Below are 23,685 nucleotides of genomic sequence, written 5' to 3'. Positions count from 1 at the left end.
TATACAGATTTTTTTCTTGTTTTGTTTTTTGAGACAGGGTTTCTCTGTGTAGCCCTGGCTGTCCTAGAACTCACTCTGTAGACCATGCTAGCTTCAAACTCACATTCATCAGCCTCTGCCTCCCAAGTGCTGGGATTAAAGGTGTGTATGTCTGTATATACACCATGTGAATACAGTGCCCATGGAGGTGAGAGAAGGGTGTTGATCCCCGGCAAGCGGAGTTACAAGTGGTTTTGGGTCACCATGTGGGTGCTGGGAACTAAGTCCAGGTCCTTTGCAAGAACAGCAGTGCTCTTAACCACTGAACCATTTCTTCAATCCCCTCCTTTTTTATATTAAAAAAATTACGTTTACACGTGTATTTTTGTCTAGATAAGTACATGTGAGTTTGGGTGACCACAGAGGCCAGGAACATCAGATTCCCTGGAGCTGGAGTTATATGTGATTGCGAGCTATCTGATGTGGGTGCTGAGAATTGAACTCAGGTCCTCCAGAAGTGAGGTACACGCTCTTAACCACTGATAATCTTTCCAGCCCCCAGGCTTCAATGTGTTACAGACATACACACAAGCAAGCCACACACACACACACACACACACACACACACACACACACACCATCTAAAATATTTAAACAATTTTAAATTATATCATTTATTTATTATTTAGTGTGTGCCATTGCAAGCACTGAGTGTAGGTCAGAGGACAACTTACGACTTGTGGGAATCAGTTCTTTACTTCCACCACGTGGATCCTGGGACTCCTTCTCTGTCTTCAGGCTTAGCAGCAGTTCCCTTTATCTGCTGAGGCTTCTCACAGGCTCCTTGTTTTGAGACAGGGTCTTGTAGCCTAGAACTGATCCTCTTGTCTCTATTCCCAGAGGGCTGGGATTACAGGTGAGCAGCAGCAGCACCACTTGGTTTTAAGAAAGGTTCTTTTATGAGTCAGGCAGGACTAGAATCCGAAGTGATCCTTCTGCTTCAACCTCCAGAATCTTGGGATCACAAGCACGTAGCATCATGCTGAGCTGTCAGTTTTGGTTTATAAATCACAATAATTGCCCTATACTATGGAAGATGTTATAATAGGGAACTGGGTGCTAAGTACTTTACTGTTTCTATAAATCTGAAACTTTTGTAAAAGTAAAGTCTTATTAGCTGTAGATTTAATTTAACCATTACAACTCCTTGTGTTAGGTGTAATTAATCTTCTTTTACAGAAGCTGATCAAACAAGTAGTTGGAATGGAGCTTTCTGAACCCAAAATGGTGTGTTTGGAACTTGCCTCAGTATTCTGGTTTCTGGTTTTTTTTTTTTTTTTTAATTTTAATTTTTTATTTTGAGACAGGGTCTCTATGTAGCTCTGGCTGTCCTGGAACTTGCTATGTAGACCAGGCTGGCCTTGAGCTCAGTCAGCCTGCCTCTGCCTATCAAGTGCTGGAATCAAAGGCGTGAGCCACCATGCCCAGTAGTATCCTGGTTTCTGTATCAAACAATCCTTGAGTATCCTAACGCAGGGACTGAAGACTATGTTTCCCTGTCTTCAGTCATGCCAGGCCCAGGCAGATCAAGCAGAACGGATCCGTAGGAGGTAAAAGTTCAACCACAGCCTTTTGTTTTTAGAGATGGGGGTCTCACTATGTAGCGCTGACTGGCAAGGAACTTCGCAAGTAGACCAGGTTGGCCTCACACTCACCCTTCTGCTTTTGTCCTCTCTCTTCCTTTCCAAGCTCATACCAGACCAACCTCAGTATTTTGCAATCAGGTACTCTAAAAAGGTACAGGCAGCGCTCTTCCCCAAATCTCACGGAGTAGGACCTGGAATCGGGTTCAGCATTAGTTTTCTACTCTTTCCACACAACCTTCTCTCGGTAAAGGGAAGCAGGAGCTAGCGTGTCTGCTTTTCCCTAGTTCTCTTTTGGGAGACTGGCTTCCCTAAGGTGGGCGTCTTGCCTAGGGGCTCGACCAGCGGGAGGTGCAGCTTACTCTAGCATCTACTAGAGTGTGGGGACCACAGACTGGGTGTCGCCGAGAGGAGCCCCGCAGGGGACCAGGGATCCACACGAGACTGCGGAGGCCAGGGGACACGCAGGGCGAGAGCGCTTGAGAGCCTCAGGACCTGAGGTTCCTTCCGGGGCACGCCTCTGGAACCGCGGCGTCAGGCCGCACAACCGTCACTTAGGGCCCAAAGCGATCCTCCGCGACCCGCCCTTGATCCCCACCGCCGCTTGGCTCTTTTAAGGGTGGGGGACACGCGCGGGCGTCACAAAGCGCCGCCACCGTGGGGCCCGGCGGCGGGGGAGAAGCGGGCAGGCGGGTGCAGGAGCGGAGCAAAGCCGAGCGAGGAGGGCGGGGGGGGGGGGGGGGGGGAAAGGAGGGGCGCGCGCACGCGCACCGGGCCGCTGCCGCCGCGAGCCGCCCCCCTCCCGGCGCGCGCCCCTCCTCCTCCTCCTCCTCCTCTCCCTCCCTCCCTCCCTCCCTCCCTCCCGTCCTCCCTCCCTCCCTCCTTCTCTGCTCTGTCGCTCCCGCGGCGCGAGGCGCTCTCGCTCTTCTCCTCCGCCCCTCCCCCCGCGCAGCCGCTGCCGTCGCCGCCGCCGCCGCCGCCGCCGCCGCCGCCGCCGCCACCGTCCCGAGACCCCAGCGCACGGCGCGCCCTCCCCTCGTGCGCCCCTCCGGCCCCCGCGGAGAACGAGAGGGCGAGCGAGCACGGCGCTCCCGGCCCAGCCCGGTCCCCCTGTCTTCACCATCGCCTGCCCTCCGCCGCCTTCCTTCGCTTCCACCTCCACTCCCCCCCCCCCCAAGTAGAGGCCCCCTCCGGGGGGGGGAGGCCCGGGTCCCGGAGCGGATTCCCCCAACTCCCTCAGGCCCGCCCCCGCCCGGCCCGAGTGGGAGGAGGAGGGCCCGGGCCGGCCCGCGTCGAGAGTGAGGAGGACCCCGGGCGGGCCCACGGGCCGTCTGGGGCCTGATCCATCAGGCCCCGCCAGGCGTGTGAAGACAGCGGCCCGGCCCGGCCCGGCCCGAGGGCGAGCAGAGGGGAGGGGCCTGGTCCGGCCCGGCCGGTGCGCGAGGACTGGGGCCGCGGCCCCGCACGGCCGCCGCCGCCGCCGCCGCCGCCGCCGCCGCCGCGATGGCCCAGCAGCAGATGACCAGCTCGCAAAAAGCCTTGATGCTTGAGCTGAAATCCCTGCAGGAGGAACCAGTGGAGGGCTTCCGGATCACCCTGGTGGATGAGTCCGACCTCTACAACTGGGAGGTGGCCATCTTCGGACCCCCTAACACCCTCTACGAAGGCGGCTACTTCAAGGTACCCCCCCCCCCACCCCACCCCGTTCCCGGGCCTCCGCTCTCCGCCGCGGGCCGGGAGCGTGAGCGCGGGGGAGCCGAGGGGGCCCCTCACCTCGCAGCCCCCTCCCCCATCCGTGGAGGCAGGAAGGCCTTGCTCACCAAGTGCCTTTTCTTTGTCATGGGGCGGGGGCGGGAGGCCAGACGGCACCGGGAAATAGGAAAGCCTCTGTGGCTGGGGTAGTTGGCTACCGGGAAGGAGGGCTGCCTTTGTTTTGTTTCTCCAGCTGAGGGTGTGTGGAAATAGAGATGGTCTATCTTCTCTTTCTCGACCCATCCGAGCCTTCTCTGCGCAGGCTGGAACTGCCCCAGAGGGCAGGGTGACCTGCACTTATTGGATTGGACTTTTCTCTTTTTTGGGGGGGGGGGGAGGGAATGTGGGGGAGGAACATTAGCCTGTCATTCCCGATGTTGCTAGTGCCCTGACATTTGGAGGATTTGTTGGTCTTGGGTAGGAGTAGTCCCAACTTTTGATTCCAGTAGGTGGTAATAAGGAAGAGGACCCTGGGGGAGGGTGGCCAGAAAAGGGAGGGTGGTGTGCTGGCGTTGCCTTGCTCATCTGCTTGAGGGGACTTTAATTTAGCCCTCTTTCTGCCCTCATTTACTCCATAGTCTCCCTTGCTTTCAGAATGCCCTTTGTCCTTTCCTACCAAGTTTACAAGCAAACCCCCCCCCCCCCCCCCGTACAAACATCCACAAAGGGTGGGACATGTCAGGCAGAGAGATTGATAGTTTCCCACTTTAGGGAGAGAAAATTGAATGCTTTTGCTTAGGTGGTTAGCTTCTGCAAATGGGGTCGTCCCACAAATGAGAAGCAGCTGAGGTGAGAGGGTTTCTTCTCATGGTGGAGAGGCTCCTTAGGCAGCCTCTACATATACATTGTTTCTATTGTCTTCCACGGATTATTCCTGAGTTCAGTACTTGGAGACACTGAGGGTTTTTTGTTGTTGTTTGTTTTGTTTTTGTTTTGTCTTGATTTGACTAAAGCGTGTTTTTTTTTTTGGAGGGTGGAATCCCTGAGTGAAGATGGAGTTGGGGGTAGAGTCAGAGGAAATGAGTGTTTAGGAATTCATTTTTTTTTCTAATTTCTAGAATTAAGTAAAATAGGCCAATGAGTCAATTTTAGTTTGTTTTGAAGGGAGGGGTTATCTTGGCACAAGTTTTAAACGAATATCTTAGTCATGTAGTTGTGATGTGTATTTTTAGGACTACCCAATTACTTAACTCTTATTTTGTACCGTTCAAAAGCCTCAATTTCAGGCTTTAAACTGGGTCAACTTTGTTGAAAATAGGATTGATAGAGAATGCTTAACATTCATGCATGTGATAGTTGCTGAATACTTAGTAAAAGGACATTTTTAGAATCTTATGTAAGAGTGGTAGGTAGCCTTACCAACTGTTTGCTTCATCTTTTGTGGTCAGTATACACTATACTTTTTAGATGCAGGTGCTTAAAATTACGGAGTAAAGGTTCACGTCATTAGTGACAGATTGGAAAGGATATTTTTGTGTCCATGTTGAGGTGTGTTGTATGTACTGTCAAATATAAACATTCATTTGTAGATATTGGAAGTATTGCACAAAGTGGAGTTTGTATGATAACTTTCCTAGAAAACAGTTGGAAAGCAAATGCCTGGTTAATTTTAAAGGATACAGTTTGTTTGCTTTTTGTTTTTTGTTCTTTTGGTTGAGACAGGGTTTCTCTTTGTGGCCTTGGCTGTCCTGGAACTCTCTCAGTAGACCAGGCTGTCCTGGAACTCACAGAGATCCACCTGCCTCTGCCTCCTGAGTGCTGGGATTAGAGGCCTGTACCACCATACCTGATATAAGGATACAGTTTAATTTCCAAAAAGTATTATTACTGAATCAATAGTTAAGGTAAATGGGTTGTAGTTAATCTCCCTCTATTGGAGTTTTTTTTTTTTTTTAAACTGTGAAAGAAAATAATACTTCTGCTTACTAATGGGGAACAGAATGTGGCTCTCTTGATTTGGAAATGATAGTATAGAAATACTTCCTGTAACATAATTTAAAATAAAGGCTTTGGGCTGAGACTGTAGCTCAGTAGTAGAGTACTTGCTTATCATGCATGAAGACCTGATTTTAAACCCCAGCAACACACACAACAAAATAAATTATAGCTTTAGTCCTGGTGCAAAGATTGGCTTTGGGGACTGGGTGTACCTCAGTGGTAGAGGGCTTGTCTAGCATGGTTAAAACCCTGGGTTCTGGACCCACACGTGTCCTTGAGATCCCAGCAGTCAAGAAGCAAAGGCAGGAGTTTTACAAACAAGTCAGAGGCCAGTCTAGTCTACATAGAAAGTTCCAGTCTAGTCTACATAGAAAGTTCCAGTCTAGTCTACATAGTAAGTTCCAGTCTAGTCTACATAGTAAGTTCCAGTCTAGTCTACATAGTAAGTTCCAGTCTAGTCTACATAGTAAGTTCCAGTCTAGTCTACATAGTAAGTTCCAGTCTAGTCTACATAGAAAGTTCTAGTCTAGTCTACATTGAAAGTTCTAGTCTAGTCTACATAGTAAGTTCCAGTCTAGTCTACATAGTAAGTTGCAGTCTAGTCTACATAGAAAGTTCTAGTCTACATAGTAAGTTCCAGTCTAGTCTACATAGTAAGTTCCAGTCTAGTCTACATAGTAAGTTCCAGTCTACATAGAAAGTTCTAGTCTAGTCTACATAGAAAGTTCTAGTCTAGTCTACATAGTAAGTTCCAGTCTAGTCTACATAGTAAGTTCCAGTCTACATAGAAAGTTCTAGTCTAGTCTACATAGAAAGTTCTAGTCTAGTCTAGTCTACATAGTAAGTTCCAGTCTAGTCTACATAGAAAGTTCTAGTCTAGTCTAGTCTACATAGTAAGTTCCAGTCTAGTCTACATAGTAAGTTCTAGGCTGACCAGGACTGCATGGCAGGAAGGGATGGAAAAGAGAAAAGAAAGAGCTTTAGTTCCTGTTTAAGATGGTTTTCGCCGGGTGGTGGTGGCACACGCCTTTAATCCCAGCACTCAGGAGGCAGAGCCAGGAGGATCTCCTGTGAGTTCGAGGCCAGCCTGGGCTACAGAGTGAGTTCCAGGAAAGGCGCAAAGCTACACAGAGAAACCCTGTCTCAAAAAAACCAACCAACCAACCAAACAAACAAACAAAAATATGGTTTTCATTTTTCCAGACAGGGTTTCTCTGTGTAGCCCTGGCTATCCTGTACCTAGCTCTGTAGCCCAGGCTGGTTTCAAACTCAGAGATCTGCCTGTCTCTGCCTCTGCTACCGAGTGCTGGGCTGTTTTTGCTTTCATGTATGTATGTGTACCACGTGTGTGCTTGCTTGGTGTTTTCAGAGTTCAGAAGAGGGCATTGGATCCTCCGAAAACTTGAGTTACAAATGCTTGTCAGCCACCCTGTGGGTGTTTGGAATTGAACCTGGGTCCTCTGCAAGAGCAGCAGATACTCCTAGCCACAGAGCCAACTCTTCAGTTCCTGTTTAAATTTTTTATTTATTTTTTTAAAACAGGGTTTCTCTGTGTAGCCCTGGCTGTCCTGGAACTCTCTGTAGACCATGCTGGCCTTGATCCACCTGCCTCTGCTTCCGAGTGCAGGAATTAAAGGCATGCACCACCACTGCCTGGCTAAATTTCTTAATATTAGGATTTGTGTGCCCTATTTTTTTTTCTGTCTTAATTTTTAAAAATTGTGTTTGTGTGTGTGTGTGTGTGTGTGTGTGTGTGTGTGTGTGTGATGTTTTTGTGAATTTGGGTGAGCACAGGCCACAGCTTATTTGTAGGGGTCAGAGGACAGCTTTTGGGGTGTAGTTTTTCCTTCCACCTTTGTGTGGGTTCTATGGATTAAACTCAGATTTACAGGCTTGTATGGCAAGAGCCTTACTTGCTGATCCATCTTGTCTGCCCCGTACTAATTTTTTGACGCTGGGGATTGAACCCAGGGCTTCTCAAAGTCTCACTGAAGCCGTGCCCTCAGCATTTTTACTATTTTTTTTTTTTTAAAGAAAAATGCCACCCATTCCCCATTCCCCATTCCCATCCAAAACTCCTTTCTCCCATGGTTCATATTTGTAGTGTTGGTGCCAGCCTGTGCTTCAGAATGAGATCCTGGTTACAGTTCATGATGGCCAGGAACTTACTCTGTAACTTGTGTGGACTTCCAACTTACCATCCCTCTTCTCAGGCCTCTGAAGGGCCAGGATAATAGGTCTGTGCTACCCTGTTCCAGTAAAGTATAAAAATACTTTTTTTTTTTTTTTTTTAAGAAGACATGCCTCATATAACCTAGGTTGGCTTGTAGCCAACTATGTAGCCAAGGATGACCTTAAACTTCTGATCTTGCCTCCCACCTCCCAGATGCTGGCATTACAGGCTTTTGTCATCATGCCAGGTTTATGCCATGCTGGAGATTGAACCCAGGGTATTGTGTGTGCCAGACAAGCACTCTGCCAACTGAGTTATATCCTCAACATCAAAAATGGAAACTCTTTTAAAAATACTTGTGTGTGTGTGTGTGTGTGTGTGTGTGTGTGTGTGAGAAAGAGAGAGAGAGAGAGAGAGAGAGAGAGAGAGAGAGGAGAGAGAGAGAGAGTGAGTCTGTTTGCCATGGGGGTTAGGTGCTTTCAGAAGCCAGAAGAGGACATCAGATCCCCTGGAACTGAGTTGCAGAGGGTTATGGGCCCACTAATGTGGTTGCTGGAAACTGATCTTGGGTCCTCTTGAAAAACAGCAAATGCTCTTAACTACGGAACCATCATTCTGGCTCTCAGAAATTCTTTTATTTTGGGGGCCGGGGGAGTGGTTATTGAAACAGGGTTTCTACATAGTCCCCAATGTCCTGGAACTCAATATGTTGACAGGCTGGCCTTGAACTCATTTTGTGTGTGAGTGTGTGTGTGTGTGTGTGTGTGTGTGTGTGTGTGTGTGTGTGTGTGTCTGTCAGTCTGTCTGTCTGGGTGTTTGCCTGCATGTATGTCCGTGCACCATGTGCATACCTGATGTTCATAGAAGACAGAAGAGGTCACCAGATCCCCTGAAACTGGTGTTATAGATGGTTATGAGCTGCTCTGTGGGTACTAGTACTTGAACCCTGGTCCCCTGGAAGAGCAGCCAGTGCTCTTAATTGGCTGAGCCATCTCCAGCTCCTAGAATTTTTTTAATTGCATTTTACATACACATTTGTTTTGTTTTGTTTTCAAGAAAGACTCTCTCTGTTAAGCCCTGGCTTCCTGGCACTCAATCTGTAGACCAGGCTGGCCTTGAACTCAGAGATCTCCTTGCCTCTGCCTCCCAGAGTGTTTAAGATATATTTTTATATATTCATTTTAATCCCTGGAGGCAGAGACAGGTGGCCATAGTGCCAGGACAGTCAGAGCTATATAGAGGAACCTGGACTCAAAAAACCAAATTTATTATTAATATTAATTTTTATTTTATGTGCATGTGTGAGTGCTTGTGTGTATGTATGTGCATTATGTGGCCTGGTCTGAGGAGGCCAGAAGAGGGCATTGGATCTCCTGGAACTAGAGTCACAGGTGGTTGTGAGCCTGTAAATGAGTGCTAGGAACTGAATCTGGTTCCTCTTTGAGAGCAGCCAGTGGTCTTGAAGCTGAGCCGTCTCTCCAGCCCATGCTGCACCTTTGTTTGCTTTATTGTCTTTTTGAGACAAGGTTTCTCTGTGTAGCCCAGGCTGTCCTTGAACTCAGAGATCTGCCTGCCTCTGCCTCCCGAGTGCTGGGATTAATAAGGCAGTGTGCCACCACCGCCTGATTGCCGCTTTTTTTTTTTTTTTTTAAATAGAAGTGCTTTGCTTGCATGTATGTCTATGTACCACATGTGTACCTGGTGCCTGAAAAGATCTGAAGATGTCCACCTGTGAGCTACCCTGTAGGTGCTTGAACTCAAACTGGGTCTTCTACAAGAATAACAAGTGCCCTTCTCCTCAGAGCCGTCTCTCCAGCCCTGAATCTTATATTTAAGTGTACGTGTATGCTCGCACGACCCTTCTGGGAGTGAGTCCTCTGCTCTTGCAGTGTGGGTACCAGAGATGCCACTCAGGTCAGCAGACTTGGCAGCAAATGCTTTCTTACCTGTTAAGCCAGCTCTTTGGCCAAGTATGAAAACTCTTAACTGGTTTTTTTGTTTCAGTCTTTGGGAGGAATTTGTTTAGTGGTGTTTTCTGCTGTTTTTCTCCTTAAGTTATCTGATTAGTTCTTCCTTGGAAAAAGGTCAGTTTGTGATCATTGTTTTTGTGTTTTTAAATTTCAGTTTTTAGTGTGTTCCTCTCCAGCTGCAGCTGAAAGTTGGCACAGGGACTGACTAGCTCACTCAGCTGGTTAAGAGTGCTTGCTGCCAAGGCTGATGACCACTAGTTACAGTTCCAGCTGGTTACTCTTAGTTAATTGTGGCATAAGTTAAGGAGGTCACTTAATAAACATTGTAGTGGTAAACTGGAAAGGAAGTTATAGGAAGACTACAGTATTCAATTTTAAGGGAATCTGTTATTTCTAACTTTGAAAAATGCCTTCTCGGGCAGTCTTCGGCTTTGAGTCTTCCCGCTTGCTGCTGCATGGAGCACTTTTTCTACCTCAGTAAAGCTTTATTGTTCTTTAAGAAACGCTTTCCAAGTTGGGTGGTGGTGACACACGTCTTTGATCCCAGTACTCGGGAGGCAGAGGCAGGTGGATCTCTGAGTTAGAGGCCAGCCTGGGCTACACACAGAAACTGAGGGCATGGATACTTTCCAGCTGAGGATATACCTCAGTGATAGAGGTCTTACCTAGCATGCTACAGGCCATGGGTTCAGTCTTCACTACTGCAAAAAAAATTTTCTTTAGCTGGTAGGCATGGTGGCTCACACCTATAAACTCAGTATATGGGAGGCTGAAGCAGGAGGATTGTCATAAGTTTTTGAATTACTGAGGCCAGCCTGTACTAATAACTGAGACCTTGGCTCTCTTAAAAAAAAAAACAAAAAACCTTTCTCTAGTGAGCAAAGCTTGCTAGTAGTGTTTGAGTATATATGAACTCTTAAGGTTATGGGCTCTTTTGCTCTATTTACTTATTTCTTGTTTAATTTGTTCATTTATTTTTAAAAATTTTATATATACTTTTGTGTATTATGGGTGTGTTGTCTGCATGTACATGAGAAGAGGACTTTGGAGCCTGTGGGTCAACAGGTGGGTGAAGGGACTTGAACTCAGAACTTGGAAAAGTAGCCAGTGCTCTAAACTGCTGAGCCATCTCTCCTGCCCCGGTTCTGTTTATCACCACTTACTTCATCTGTGTGCACCCTGAGGTCAGAGGACAACTTGGGGATGCATTTGTCTCCTCCCACCTTGTGGCTCAGACTCCTGCCATTGCTTTAGGAGGAGTGCCAGTGTCTTCATGGCTGGGCTGTCCTGCCACCCCTTGTTTGAGCCTTTTCTTTCCAGACAGGGTTTCTCTGGGTAACAGCCTGTGCTGTCCTGGATCTCACTCTGTAGACCAGCTGCGATCCTCCTGCCTCTGCATTCCGAGTGCTGCGATCAAAGGTGTGCACCACCACCGCTGGCAAGCTGTTTGGTTTTTAGAGACAGGCTTTCCTGTACCCATGTTGGATTTGAAGTGAATTCCTTAATTCCTCTTCTTTTTGCCTTTGCTTCACCCCCAAGTTCTAAGCATTGCTACTACATCTGGCTTTTTTGTTATTGTTGTTTTTTTGAGACAGGGTTTCTCTGTCAAGTAGTCCTGGCTGTCCTGGAACTCACTCTGTAGACCAGGCTGGCCTGGAACTCACAGAGATCCTCCTGCCTCTGCCTGTGCTAGGATTAAAGACGTGCGCCGCCGCCGCCGCCGCCGCCGCCACCACCACCACCACCACCGCCACCGCCACCACCACCACCACCGTTAAGCATTTTTTTGGGGGGGGCACACCTGTTTTTTTTTTCTTTTTTTTTTTTTTTTTTTCTGGAGCTGAGGACCGAACCCAGGGCCTTGTGCTTGCTAGGCAAGCGCTCTACCACTGAGCTAAATCCCCAACCCCTACACCTGGGTTTTTTAGATTGTGAGCTATTTAGGAAATGCTACTAAATAGCAGTTTAATTCTCCTTCCTCCCTCCCTTTCTTTTCTCTTTCTCTCTCTCTCTCTCTCTCTCTCTTTCTTTCTCTCTCTCTCTTTCTTTCTCTCTTCTTTTTTCGAGACAGGGTCTGTACATAGCCCTGGCTCAACTGGAATTCACTGTAGAACCACCTGGCCTTGAACTCACAGAGATCCGCCTGCTTCTGCCTCTCAAGTGTGCACCACCGCTGCCCGGCTCTTTTTTGTTTTTCTGAGAGGGGCCTTACTATGTTGTCCAGGCTGGCTTCAAACTTCTGGGCTTAAGGGTTTCTCCTGTTTGAGCTGAGACCAGCTTTGATACTACATACTTTTATTTTTTGAATTCTCTCTCTGAGATAGGGTCTCTATGTAGTACTCTCTTGGAACTTACTCTGTAGACCAGGCTGGCCTCAAACTCAGAGATCCTTTTTGTTTGTTTGTTTTTTTCGAGACAGGGTTTCTCTGTGTAGTTTTGGAGCCTATTGCTGGATCTCGCTCTGTAGACCAGGCTGGTCTCGAACTCACAGAGATCCGCCTGGCTCTGCCTCCCAAGTGCTGGGATTAAAGGCGTGTGCCGCCTTTTTGAGACAGGGTTTCTTGACAGGTGCAACAGCCCTAGCTGTCCTGGAACTCGTTCTGTAGACCAGGTTTGATTTAAACTTTCAATCTATTTGGACTGTGAAGTTCCTCTGGTTACATTTTTCCTCCTACAAAGAAGTTGGATTTTACTTTAGAATTTGCTGTCAGTGACATTTTATCTAGTTGCTGGGTCACCTGATTTAGAGCTCAGGCTCTTAATGACTGAAGGGTTGACTAAACAACAAAAGAAGATGATTGTCATCTTGGTAATATAGTCAGTATAGCACATTAGCATCTTTGTAAAGACATCCTATAACAAAATATATGTAGGGGGAAGCGAATAATTCCACAACAGTGATAATGAGGACCATTAGTAAAACCTGCTGGCAGTAACAGCCTTGACTTCTGTGGTCCCATGAAGATAAAGATTACTTAACCTCATTTGGAGAATCTAAGAAGCAAAACAAATCTAATTCTATCTTTACCTTAACTTTTACAATATAGAAGTTAAAAGCCAGGTGTGGTGGCCCACGCCTTTAACCCCAGCACTCAGGAGGCAGAGGCAGGCAGATCTCTGTGAGTTCAAGGCCAGTCTGGTCTACAAAGTGAGTTTCAGGACAGCGAGGGCAGTTACACATAGAAACCTTGTCTCATCCAGTTCCAGGGTATCAGATGCCCTCTTCTGACTCTGGCAGGCACCAAGTGGGTATGTGGTACACACATTTACATGAAATAATCGAATAAATCTTAATTTTAAAAGTGCGCAATTAGCCGGGTGGTGGTGGCTCACACCTTTAATCCCAGCACTTGGGAGGCAGAGGCAGGCGGATCTCTGTGAGTTCGAGGCCAGCCTGGGCTACCAAGTGAGTCCCAGGAAAGTCGCAAAGCTACACAGAGAAACCCTGTCTCGAAAAACCAAAAAAAAAAAAAAAAAAAAAAAAAAAAAGAGTGTGCAATTAAAAATAGTTAAAAAAAAAAAACCAAGAAAAAGAAGTTGTCTCCAACAGGGAGGCATACCTGATTGATTTTGTGCTGTAAGTGTAACTCAGTAGTGGAGTGGAAGTTTAAGCATGTTTGAGGCTTTGGGTCAGTCTCCAACATCACTAAAACAGAAAAATACTTGCTCAAGGTACATACTTAGAATGAGCAAAATGGAGCTAATCTTCAAAATAATGTTTTTCTTTTGGATTTTCTTTTCTTTTTTCTTTCTTTTTTTTTTTTTTTTTCTTTTTTCTGTTTTGGTTTTTGAGACAGGGTTTCTCTGTGCCACTTTGGCTGTACTGAAACTCGCTTAGTAGACTAGGCTGGCCTCCAGAATGCCTGCCTCTTCTTGGTGAGTGCCAGGATTAAAGATGTCCACCACTGCCTGGCTATGTTTTCATTTCTTTTGGGTGTTAACCTAGGAATAGAATTGCTAGTTCATAGGATAAATCCATGTGTACGATTTGAGGAACTATTAGACCGCTAGACATAGTAGATCTACCATGTTACATTTCTAACCGTAGTCTTTGAGAGCTCTAATTTCCCCGTATTCTAACTGTATGTGTCCACTCTAAGAAAAATTAAGATCTGGTATGATGGCATGCACCTTTAAATGTGTGGTTTTTTTTTTTTTTTTTTTTTGTTTTTTTTTGAGACAGGGTTTCTCTGTGTAGCTTTGCGCCTTTCCTGGATCTTGCTCTGTAGACCAGGCTGGCCTCGAACTCACAAAGATCCACCTGCCTCTGCCTCCCGAGTGCTGGGATTAAAGGCGTGCGCCACCACCGCCCGGCTGTGGCATGCACCTTTAATACCAAACTTGGGAGGCAGAGGTAGGCTTTGTGAGCTCCAGACCTGCTTGGTCTGCATTATAGTGAGTCCCAGGCCAGCCAGGGTTACACGGTGTTACTTTGTTTCCAGAAAAAGAGGTGGTGGTGCTGGCAAGATGATTCAGTGGATAAGGGTGCTTGCCACTGACCCTGAAGATTGTGAGTTTAATATCCAGGACCCACATAGTAGGAGAGAACCAACTCCTATAAATTGTTCTGATTTATACACGTGAGTGCACACATGCAAAAATATTTCTTTAAATTACATGTGGGTATGTGTGTCTGTATGTACATGTGCATATGAGCACAGGTGCCCAGAGAGGGCAGAGACATTAGATCACTGGAGCTGGAGTTACAGACATCTGGGAGCTGTCCTCTGTGAGAACAGAGCAGCAGTGCCCTTAACTGCTGAGCCATCTTACCTCTCCAGATCTAAAACATTAATTTGTAACAGTTGAGTGTGTTTAACAGCTGAGATGCTACCTTCAATTTCGTGGAATTGACTGTTGGATTGTTACATTTACATATTGTTGTAAACCAAAGAATTTCATCAGAGTACTAATGCTACTGTCCAAAGGTTGGCAGTTACAAAGTAATGGGAAGTTGGAGCTCTAAACCTGTTTAGCTAGCCTTGCCTCTTTCTCCTCCACTTCAGTCCTTAAACCCTTGTTTATCCATGCTTCAGGATGGAGCTATCAGGCCTGAGGTCGTAGCTCAGTGGTTGGTGCTTGCTTAGGGTGCATAAGACCTTTCCTTCAGTTCAAGTCCTGAAGCTACAAAAGTAAAATGAAAAAGAACAGTTTAGTAAGTTAAATGTTTTTGTTTTTCTTTATAAGAGCTGTTTAAATATAGGTTTGTAAATTTGGTAAGGAAAAAAAAGTCCAAGATAGGATGAATTTTTTCCCCCTAGAGACAAGGTTTTTCTGTGTAGCCTTAGGTGTCCTGGAACTCGCTCTCTAGACCAGACTGCCCTTTATCTCAGAGATCCTCCCCCAAGCCCAGTGGATGAAGATATTTATACAGAAATTCAAGTTTTATAACAGTGATATTTAGCATGTTTATTTTTTTAAAAGACTGATATAGGAAAACAAGCAATATGAATGTCTGTCTTACCCCTGAAAGCCACTTAACTTTTCAAAATGTAATCCTCCAGAAATAGTCTATGTAGATGTAAACATACCTATATTCTCTAAAATTAGAAGCTGCAGCCTGGTGATAAGATGATATTAAAGTGTTAACCAGATAACATTGTTTTTAAATTTTAATTTTGTCTTGGAGATCTCACTGTTGCCAATATGTGAACTAGTTGTATTGTTTGTGAAGGGTGTTCTGATTGTGAAGGATACAACCTAAGTGACCTAGAACTTAAGACGGCTACTTCTGCAGTCTCCTGAATGTTAGGACTACAAGCATTATAATGTACCACACCACTCTGGGTTTTTTTTATACTGTAGTTTTATGTTTTTCTATTTCATTTATTGTTATCAGACTTAATTTTATGTGTGTGAGTGTTTTGCCTGTATAGATGTATGTACACTATGTGTCTGCTTGGTGCTCCTGGAGGTCAGAAGAGGGTTTCAGATGCCCTGGAGACAGCACTGCCACGTGGACCCTGGGAACCGAACCCAGGCCCTCTGCAAGACTGAGTGCTCTTAACTGCTGGCCCATCTCTTTCCACATCTAATTATTTTTCTTTTTATTTGTTTTGAGACAACTTGGATAACCATGAACTCCTAGTCTTCCTTCACCTCCTAAGTGCTGAGATCTCAGTACAGACAAATGCCATCGTGTTTAGTTTATGCCACATTTTTAATTGCTATTTAGTATACATGCTATAATTTTGTACTGCCTATGATGTTGGACTTTTTTTTTCCCCTTTACCCTAATATAAATTTTATTTTCTAAGGAAATTTACTCTATACACCCTTAGAATGTACCCTTTGCAATGAAGTGTTGTAGATTTTAGAAATATAGCCCAAACAGAGGTGTGCATCCATTCAGGAAACTGGGAAGATTGAGGGAGTAAGAGACATAGGAGTTTGGGAGTTGAGGCCAGTCTAGGCAACATACACACACAGCCCATCTCAAAAAGGAAAACAAGTGGAGTCATGGGTGCCCTATAACCCCCATCCAGCCTTGGCCAAAAATATTACAGATATTATTTGGTTTTATCTATTATAAATTAGTAGAAATAGATTTCTATAGGTCAGTATGTTTACATTGGAAACTTAGTAAATTTAATGATTTCACAAAAGTAAAATTGAAGCAAGTTCTGAAGGATGTTTAGATTTTCTTTATTTTTTCCTGAGTGATAGCTAGTATCTGAATTTGGAAGCATTGAATATCAGTATCTCTCAGTTTAATATTTTTCTTTTTACATAGTTTCTTTTTACATAGGAACTAGATCAGGAGAACAAGGCAGATTTCATTAAGTTTGGCCAAGGATTTCCAATATTTGGTACTTTCCATAAATTCGATTATTGGGGAAGATGATTTCTATTTATTTATTTGTTTATTTACTTATCTATTTATATTTATTTTTTGGTTTTTCGAGACAGGTTTTCTCTTTGCAACAGCTCTGGCTGTCCTAGAACTCACTTTGTAGACCAGGCTGGCCTCGAAATCACAGAGATCTGCCTGCCTCTGCCTCCCCAGTGCTGGGATCAAAGGTGTGTGTCACCACCCCTGGTGGCGAATTTTTTTAAAGGTTTGTTTATTTATTATGTATGCAGTGTTCTGTCTGCACCAGATCTCATTATAAATGGTCGTGAGCCACCGTGTGGTTACTGGGAATTGAACTCAGGACCTCTGGCAGAGCAGCCAGCAGCCAGTGCTCTTAACCTCTGAGCCATATCTCCAGCCCCCTTGCAGTTTTTGTCATGGAGATCTCTAAATGCATTTTAGGTGGGGCTTAGGGCAGTGTTCTAAGAATATTAAGCATATGATGAAGGGCTAAACTACTTAAATCAATTTTGGGAACTTGTATAATGGTTGAAAAATATATTAATACAGGACTGGGTAAGGTGATACATGCCTGTAATCCCAGCTCAGGATCACATAGTAAAGTAATGGAGTCTGCATATTCATGTAAAATACTGTCTATTTCTCTGTCCTTTGACTGTTTTTCTCTGTTTTAAATGAGGCTGAGTTCAAGGCTAGTTGGGACTACATAGCAAGACCCAAAGCACACCGATTTTATCAGCTTGTACTTTTTCAGAATCAGAATCTTTAGGTTAGAGCAAGAATGTGGTGGAAATCTCTACATGTAATTCTACTTTTTGTTGAATGTGTTAGTGTGGGGCCATAGTGTGCATGTGGAGATAAGGCAGCTCTCAGGAGTCGGTGCTCTCCTCTCCTGGTGCTGAGCTCAGGCCATCTGGCTAGTGTGGTAAGTGCTGTTCACCTGCTGAGCCATCTCGGTTGCCCACAAGTTGTAGAGAAACTGGTAACTTTTTTATGTTTGTGTTTTGAGACAGGGTCTCATTGTATAGCCCTGGCTGGCCTGGAACTTGCTTTCTAGACCAGGCTGGAGTACTAGGCTGATCTTGAATTCACAGAGACCTGCCTATGCCTAGCAAATGCTGGGACTAAAGGTGTATGGAGCTACACCCAGTTTATTATTTTGTTGTTGTTTTGAGATGGGGTTTTATTGTAGGTGAGGATGACCTTAGATTCCTGATCCTGCTTCAACATCCAGAGTGCTAGGATTATATACTACCTCAGCCAGTCTCCATGTAATCCTTGCAAATCAACATATTCATTATTTTATGATTAGAATGTGTTTGTTTCAAAGTTATATACTTGTAAGGGTTTTGTTAGTTTGTTTCAGTTTTTTTTTTAATTTTTATTTATTTATTTATTTATTTATTTATTTATTTATTTATTTATTTATTTATTTATTTATTTATTTATTTTTAAGTATTTCAAGACAGGGTTTCTCTGTCAGCTCTGGCTGTCCTGAGACTGCTTTGTAGACCAGGCTGGCCTCAAACTCACAGAAATTCACCTGCCTCTGCCTCCTGAATGATGGGATTAAAGGTGTGTGACACCACTGTTTTTTTGTTTGTTTGTTTGTTGTTTAATTAAAGATAAGATCTCATGTATTCCTTTTTTTATCTTTTTTTTTTTTTCATAATGTGTGTGCTTTTGTGAGCTCATGTGCACCACATGTGGGCAGCAGCCTGCAGAGACCAGAGGAAGGCATTGGGTCCCCTGGAGCTGGAGGTGGAGGTAGTGATTGTCAACTGCCACATGGGTGCTGGGGACTGAACTCTGGCTCCTCTGCAAGAGCAGGAAGTGCTGAGCTGTGTCCATAGCCTTTACTCTGTTTTCCTGACTGGCCTGGGACTTGCTGTAAAGCAGAAAGGTTTTGAACATGTTTTGACCCTCCCCTTCTTGACCCTTGAGTGCTGCTGTTACTTATATGCCCAGCTGATAAGTTCATTTTTTAAAATAATTTATTTAATTTTATTTTCTGTGCATTGGTGTGAGGGAGTCAGATCTCTGGAATTGAAGTTACAGACAGTTGTGAGCTGCCGTGTGGTGCTGGGAATTGACCAAAGTCCTCTAGAAGACCTTAACCGACAAGCCATCTCTCCAGCCCCATAAGTTCATTAAAAAAATTAATTTGTGGGTATATAAACCAGATGCTAACTTTATTTAAATTTTGAAAGTTTTGGAAAACAGTTTGCACTGCAAGGGAATAGCAGACTGGGTAGTAAGTAGAAGACTAGACTGAGTCCAGAATTTTTTTTTTTCTTCAAGAACCCTCTTTTGGTGACACTACTTTTTTTTTTCAGAGCTGAGGACCGAACCCAGGACCTTGTGCTTGCTAGGAAAGTGCTCTACCACTGAGCTAAATCCCCAATCCCCAGTTTGTAATTTTTGGTTTTTCGAGACAGGGTTTCTCTGTGTAGCTTTGCGCCTTTCCTGGAACTCACTTGGTAGCCCAGGCTGGCCTCGAACTCACAGAGATCCGCCTGGCTCTGCCTCCCGAGTGCTGGGATTAAAGGCGTGCGCCACCACCGCCCGGCCTCCCAGTTTGTAATTTTTATGCTAATATCCTTCATAATTTATTCCAAGGAAAGTTTTTTATTTTATTGTTTATTTATTTTGAGACAAGAACCTAGATCTTACTGTGTAGACCAGGCTAGCCTTGAACTCACAGAGGTCTACCTGCGTCTGTTCTAATCTCCATGACTATTGAGACAAGGTTTCACTCTCTTAGGCTGGTCTGGAACATACAACTGGAACATACACTTCTCCTGTCTCGGCCTTAGGAGTAGTAGGATTATAAGTGTGCGGCCCCTGCACCCAGCCAGCATGCTATTCTTTATGGTTTCCCTTGCAGAGTTTTATCAGACGGAAGGAAGGCAGGCAGAGAGTGAAAGTTGTTTTTCTGCTGTAAAGGCTTACGGTTAGTTTAGATAATTTAAAAAGTAGTTATTCTTATGTGGATGCGTGTCTTGCCTGCATGTATGTGTAGGTGTACTTGTGTGTACCTGGTGCTTTTGGAGGTCAGAAGAAGAGGGTTGATCTCCTGGAAGTAGAGTTGCAAATGATTGTGAACCACCATGTGGGTGATGGGAACCAAACTTGGGTCCTTTGCAAGAACAACAAGTTTCTTCACTGATGAGGCATCTCTGCAGCCCAGCATGTGTTTTTAATATTGAGTAACTGAGGAGAATTTGTTCTTGACCAATATGCCTGTCAATAATCCCAGCATCAAGAAGCTGAGACAGGAGGATTTCTATGAGTTTGAGGCCTTCCTGGGCTACATAGTAAGTTCTAGGCCAGTCTGGGTTTTCAGAGCAATAGGGGTGAGTGGAGAAAAGAGAAATTGGATGAGTCTCAAATTTCCTTTTTTTAAGAAAGATTTATTTGGGACTGGAGATGGCTTAGCAGTTAAGAGCACTGGCTGCTCTTCAGAGGACCTGGGTTCAATTCCCAGTACCCAGCTGGGAGGCCAGCCTGGTCTACGAAGTGAGTTCCAGGACAGCTACACAAACCTTGTCTCAATAAACCAACACCATTCATTCATTCATTCATTCATTCATTCATTGTCTTAGTGTTCTGTTGCTGTGAAGAGACACCATGACCATGACAACTCTTATAAAGGAAAATGTTGAATTAGGGCTGGCTTACAGTTCAGAGGTTTAGTTCATTACCATCATAGTGGAAGCATCGCGACACTCAGGCAGACATGGGTCTGGAGAGGTAGCTGAAAGTTATACATCCAGATCCACAGGCAGCAGGAAGAGACACTGGACCTGGCTTGAGCATTTGAAACCCAAAGTCCGCCCCCAGTGACACACTTCCTTCAACAAGGTCACATCTAATCCTGTCAAGTAGTGCCTCTTCACTAATGACCAAGTATTCAAATATATGGGCTTATGGAGGCCATTCCTATTCAAACCACCATATTGATTGTGTTTTAATTATGTGAGTGTAGGTGCTCATGGAGGCTAAGAGCTGGAGTTGCAGATGGTTGTGAGTGCTGAAACCGAGCTGAAAAAGGTGCTGGGAACTGAACTCAGTAGTTCTTTTTTTTTTTTTTTTTTTTTTTTTTTTTTGGTTTTTTTCGAGACAGGGTTTCTCTGTGTAGCTTTGCGCCTTTCCTGGGACTCACTTGGTAGCCCAGGCTGGCCTCGAACTCACAGAGATCCGCCTGGCTCTGCCTCCCGAGTGCTGGGATTAAAGGCGTGCGCCACCACCGCCCGGCCAGTAGTTCTTTTAACTGTTAAGCTGTCTCTTCAGTCTCTTTTCCTTTTTGCCTGCCTGCCTCCCTCCCCTCCCTCCCTCCTTTACCCCCCTCCCTCCTCCCTCCCTCCCTTCCTCCCTTCCTCCCTTCCTTCCCTGCTGCTTGGAACTAGCTGTGTAGACCAGGCTGGCCTCAAACTCACTGAGCTCTGCCTGCTTCTGTCTCCTGAGTGCAGGCCTTAAAGGCGCCACCAAGCTCAGCCCCTTTTCCTTATTTATTTATTTATTTATTTTTTTGGTTTTTCGAGACAGGGTTTCTCTGTGTAGCTTTGCGCCTCTCCTGGAACTCACTTGGTAGCCCAGGCTGGCCTCGAACTCACAGAGATCCGCCTGGCTCTGCCTCCCGAGTGCTGGGATTAAAGGCGTGCGCCACCACCGCCCGGCCCCCTTTTCCTTTTTTAAATTGATTTTTTAGATTGAAAATCAAAGTAATGGTTGCATCATGGCCTCTTCATTTATATGTATACCATATTTTGTTGTCATTTATTTCTATCCCCACTGCCCTTCTCATGCCCCTTCCCGCCTCCCCCCTTCTGCTTGCCTGTTAAACATGCTCCATATCTTCCTTCTGTATTCCCCACAACCCTTAAGACCTCATCCCCTCTAATTCCCCTAGGTTTGTTTAAAGTTAGATTTAGTGCATCCAATTTCTTGAGTCCTTATGGGTTGATTTTTTTTAGAGTATAAGTAACCTTAAGAGGTGATAAAAGTCTTGAGTGCCACTTGAAACTATTGATATTTATTTCTAGTGGAGTTAGAGACTAAGCATTCTATATTTTCTTTTTTTTTTTTTTTTCTTTTTTTTTTTCTCGAGACAGGGTTTCTCTGTGTAGCTTTGCGCCTTTCCTGGAACTTGCTTTGGAGACAGGCTGGCCTCGAACTCACAGAGATCCGCCTGCCTCTGCCTCCCGAGTGCTGGGATTAAAGGTGTGTGCCACCACCACCCGGCCCCTATATTTTCTTGATACTTTGAATTTTATTGTGCTAAAACTTCATTCTTAAGGTTAATCAACAGGATAAGGGGGTTATAGCTTGATGGAATGCTTTATCATCATATTCAAGTATATAGCTATGAAAATAAATACCTGTTAAAAAATTTTTTTTTTTCCTGTTAAAATTTTTAATGTTGCCGGGTGATGGTGGCGCAGGCCTTTAACTCTAGCACTCAGGAGGCAGAGGCAGAGGCAGAGGCAGGTGGATCTCTGTGAGTTTGAGCCCCGCCTAGTCTATAGAGTGAGCTCCAGGACAGCCAAGGCTACATAGAGAAACTCTGTCTCAATTAATGTTTATTTGTGTGTGTGTGTGTGTGTGTGTGTGTGTGTGTGTGTGTGTGTGTGTGTGTGTATGTGTGTATGTGTGTATGCTGGGATTACTGGCCAGGTGTAGAGGTATATCCTTATAATCCTGGTACTGATGCAGGATGATTGAGAGTTCGAGGTGAGCCTCAGCAACACGTAGTCCTCAAACTTCTCAGCAAAATTAACAGGGAAGCAGTATAATAGATGTATTTTAAAAGGTAGGCACTAATGCCAGGCAGTGCTGGCGCATACCTTTAATCCCAGCACTCAGGAGGCAGAGGCAGGTGGATCTCTGTGAGTTTGAGCCCAGCCTGGTCTACAGAGTGAATTCCAGGACAGCCAGGGCTACACAGGGAAACCCTGTCTTGAAAACAACCAACTAACCTTTGTTGTTTTTGTGGAAGATGATCATGAGAAATGCCATTCATTTCAACTCTGCGGCATCTCCTTCCGCTGTTTAGTTTGTTTAAAACATATGTTTTGTGTGTATGTGTAAGATGTAGGAATGTGCACACATGGCTGTGGTGCACATGTGGAGTACAGAGGACAGCTTTAGGGAGTCCGTTCTCTCCTCTCCCGTAAGCATGTTCCCTACTGAGCCTTTTCCCTGGCCACCTTCCTTCTACATTAAAACAACAACAACAACAAACTTTTTTTTTCTTTTAAAACTGTGTGTGTGAAGGCTAGAGGACACCTGGGTGTGATCCTAAGCAATTGTCCACCTTCTTTGAGACACATCTTGGCCTATAGCTTACCAGTTAGGGTAGACTGCTTGGCCTGGAACCCCAGGGAATCTTCCTGTCTTTGTCTCCTTGGTGCTGGGAGTCCAAGCACATGTCACAGCTCCTGGCTTTTTATGTGGGTGCTGGGGCTCAAACTCAGGTCCTCGTGCTAGCAAAGCAAGCACTCCACTGACTGCATCACCCCCATCCACTGCCTGTGGTGCTGGGCGTGGAACCCAGGGCCTCTCATTCAGCAAGAGTGCTACCACTGAGTTATGATAAGTCCACCCCTTGAAGAGCTTTTTAAAAAAATTTGGGGTGTGTGTATAGACTTGTGAAGGTCAGAGTACAATTTGCAGAGGTTGGTTTTCTCCCACCATGATGTGCATGCCAGGGGTTGAACTCAGACTTTCAGGCTAGCATAAAGGATTTGCTATTTGATTGTAAGGATTTATTTGTGTATGAACATTTTGCCTGCATGTGTATCCCATGTGTGCTTGATTCCTAAAGAGGTCAAGAGGTCAGAGTTACAAATGGTTGTAAGCCACCATGTAGGTTCTGGGAACCAAACTTGGGCCCTCTGTAAGAAGAAATTTTCTTTCTTTTCTTTTTTTTTGGTTTTCTCTGTGTAGTTTTGGAGCCTGCCTCTTGAGTGGTGGGATTAAAGGCGTGCGCCACCACCACTTGGCTTTTTTTTTTTTTAAACATAATTTATTTAACTTTTTTTTTTTTTTATGTGCATTGGTGTCAGATCCCTTGGAACTGGAGATAAAGACAGTTGTGAGCTGCCATGTGGGTGCTGGGAATTGAACCCGGATCATCTCTGGAAGAGAAGCCAGTGCTCTTAACTGCTGAGTCCCCCTCCCCCCACACTAAAATAAAGACTAAAGATAGAGGCTTTGAGAAAAGAGGCTTTGCCAGGCAGTGGTGGGACATGCCTTTAATCCCAGCACTCAGGAGGCAGAGGCAGGTGGATCTCTGTGAGTTCAAGGCCAGCCTGGGCTACAGAGTGAGATCCAGGACAGTCAGAAACAAAAATTAACTATGAAAAACTTTCTTATACTGACAAGATGGGTCAGTTAGGTAAAGGTGTTTGCCAT

General features: G+C 45.1%; 1 protein-coding gene across 2 annotated transcripts in view; it reads left to right on the top strand.

Annotated features, from left to right (window-relative positions):
* Nucleotides 1–3,066: 3,066 nt before the first annotated feature.
* Nucleotides 3,067–23,685, top strand: part of Ube2r2 (ubiquitin conjugating enzyme E2 R2) — an 85,995-nt gene continuing 65,376 nt past the window's right edge. For both annotated transcript variants that reach the window (XM_052718472.1, XM_052718471.1), the window contains exon 1: nt 3,067–3,302. In XM_052718472.1, coding sequence (XP_052574432.1) covers nt 3,126–3,302 — 177 coding nt within the window. In that variant the 5' untranslated portion in view covers nt 3,067–3,125. The remainder of the gene's footprint in view (nt 3,303–23,685) is intronic.

The sequence above is a fragment of the Peromyscus californicus genome, unplaced genomic scaffold, assembly GCF_007827085.1.
Source record: "Peromyscus californicus insignis strain IS unplaced genomic scaffold, ASM782708v3 Scaffold_5__1_contigs__length_169319896, whole genome shotgun sequence".
NCBI lineage: Eukaryota > Metazoa > Chordata > Mammalia > Rodentia > Cricetidae > Peromyscus > Peromyscus californicus.
The sequence above is the reverse complement of the archived record's forward strand: the minus strand, read 5'-3'. Positions and strand labels throughout refer to the sequence as shown.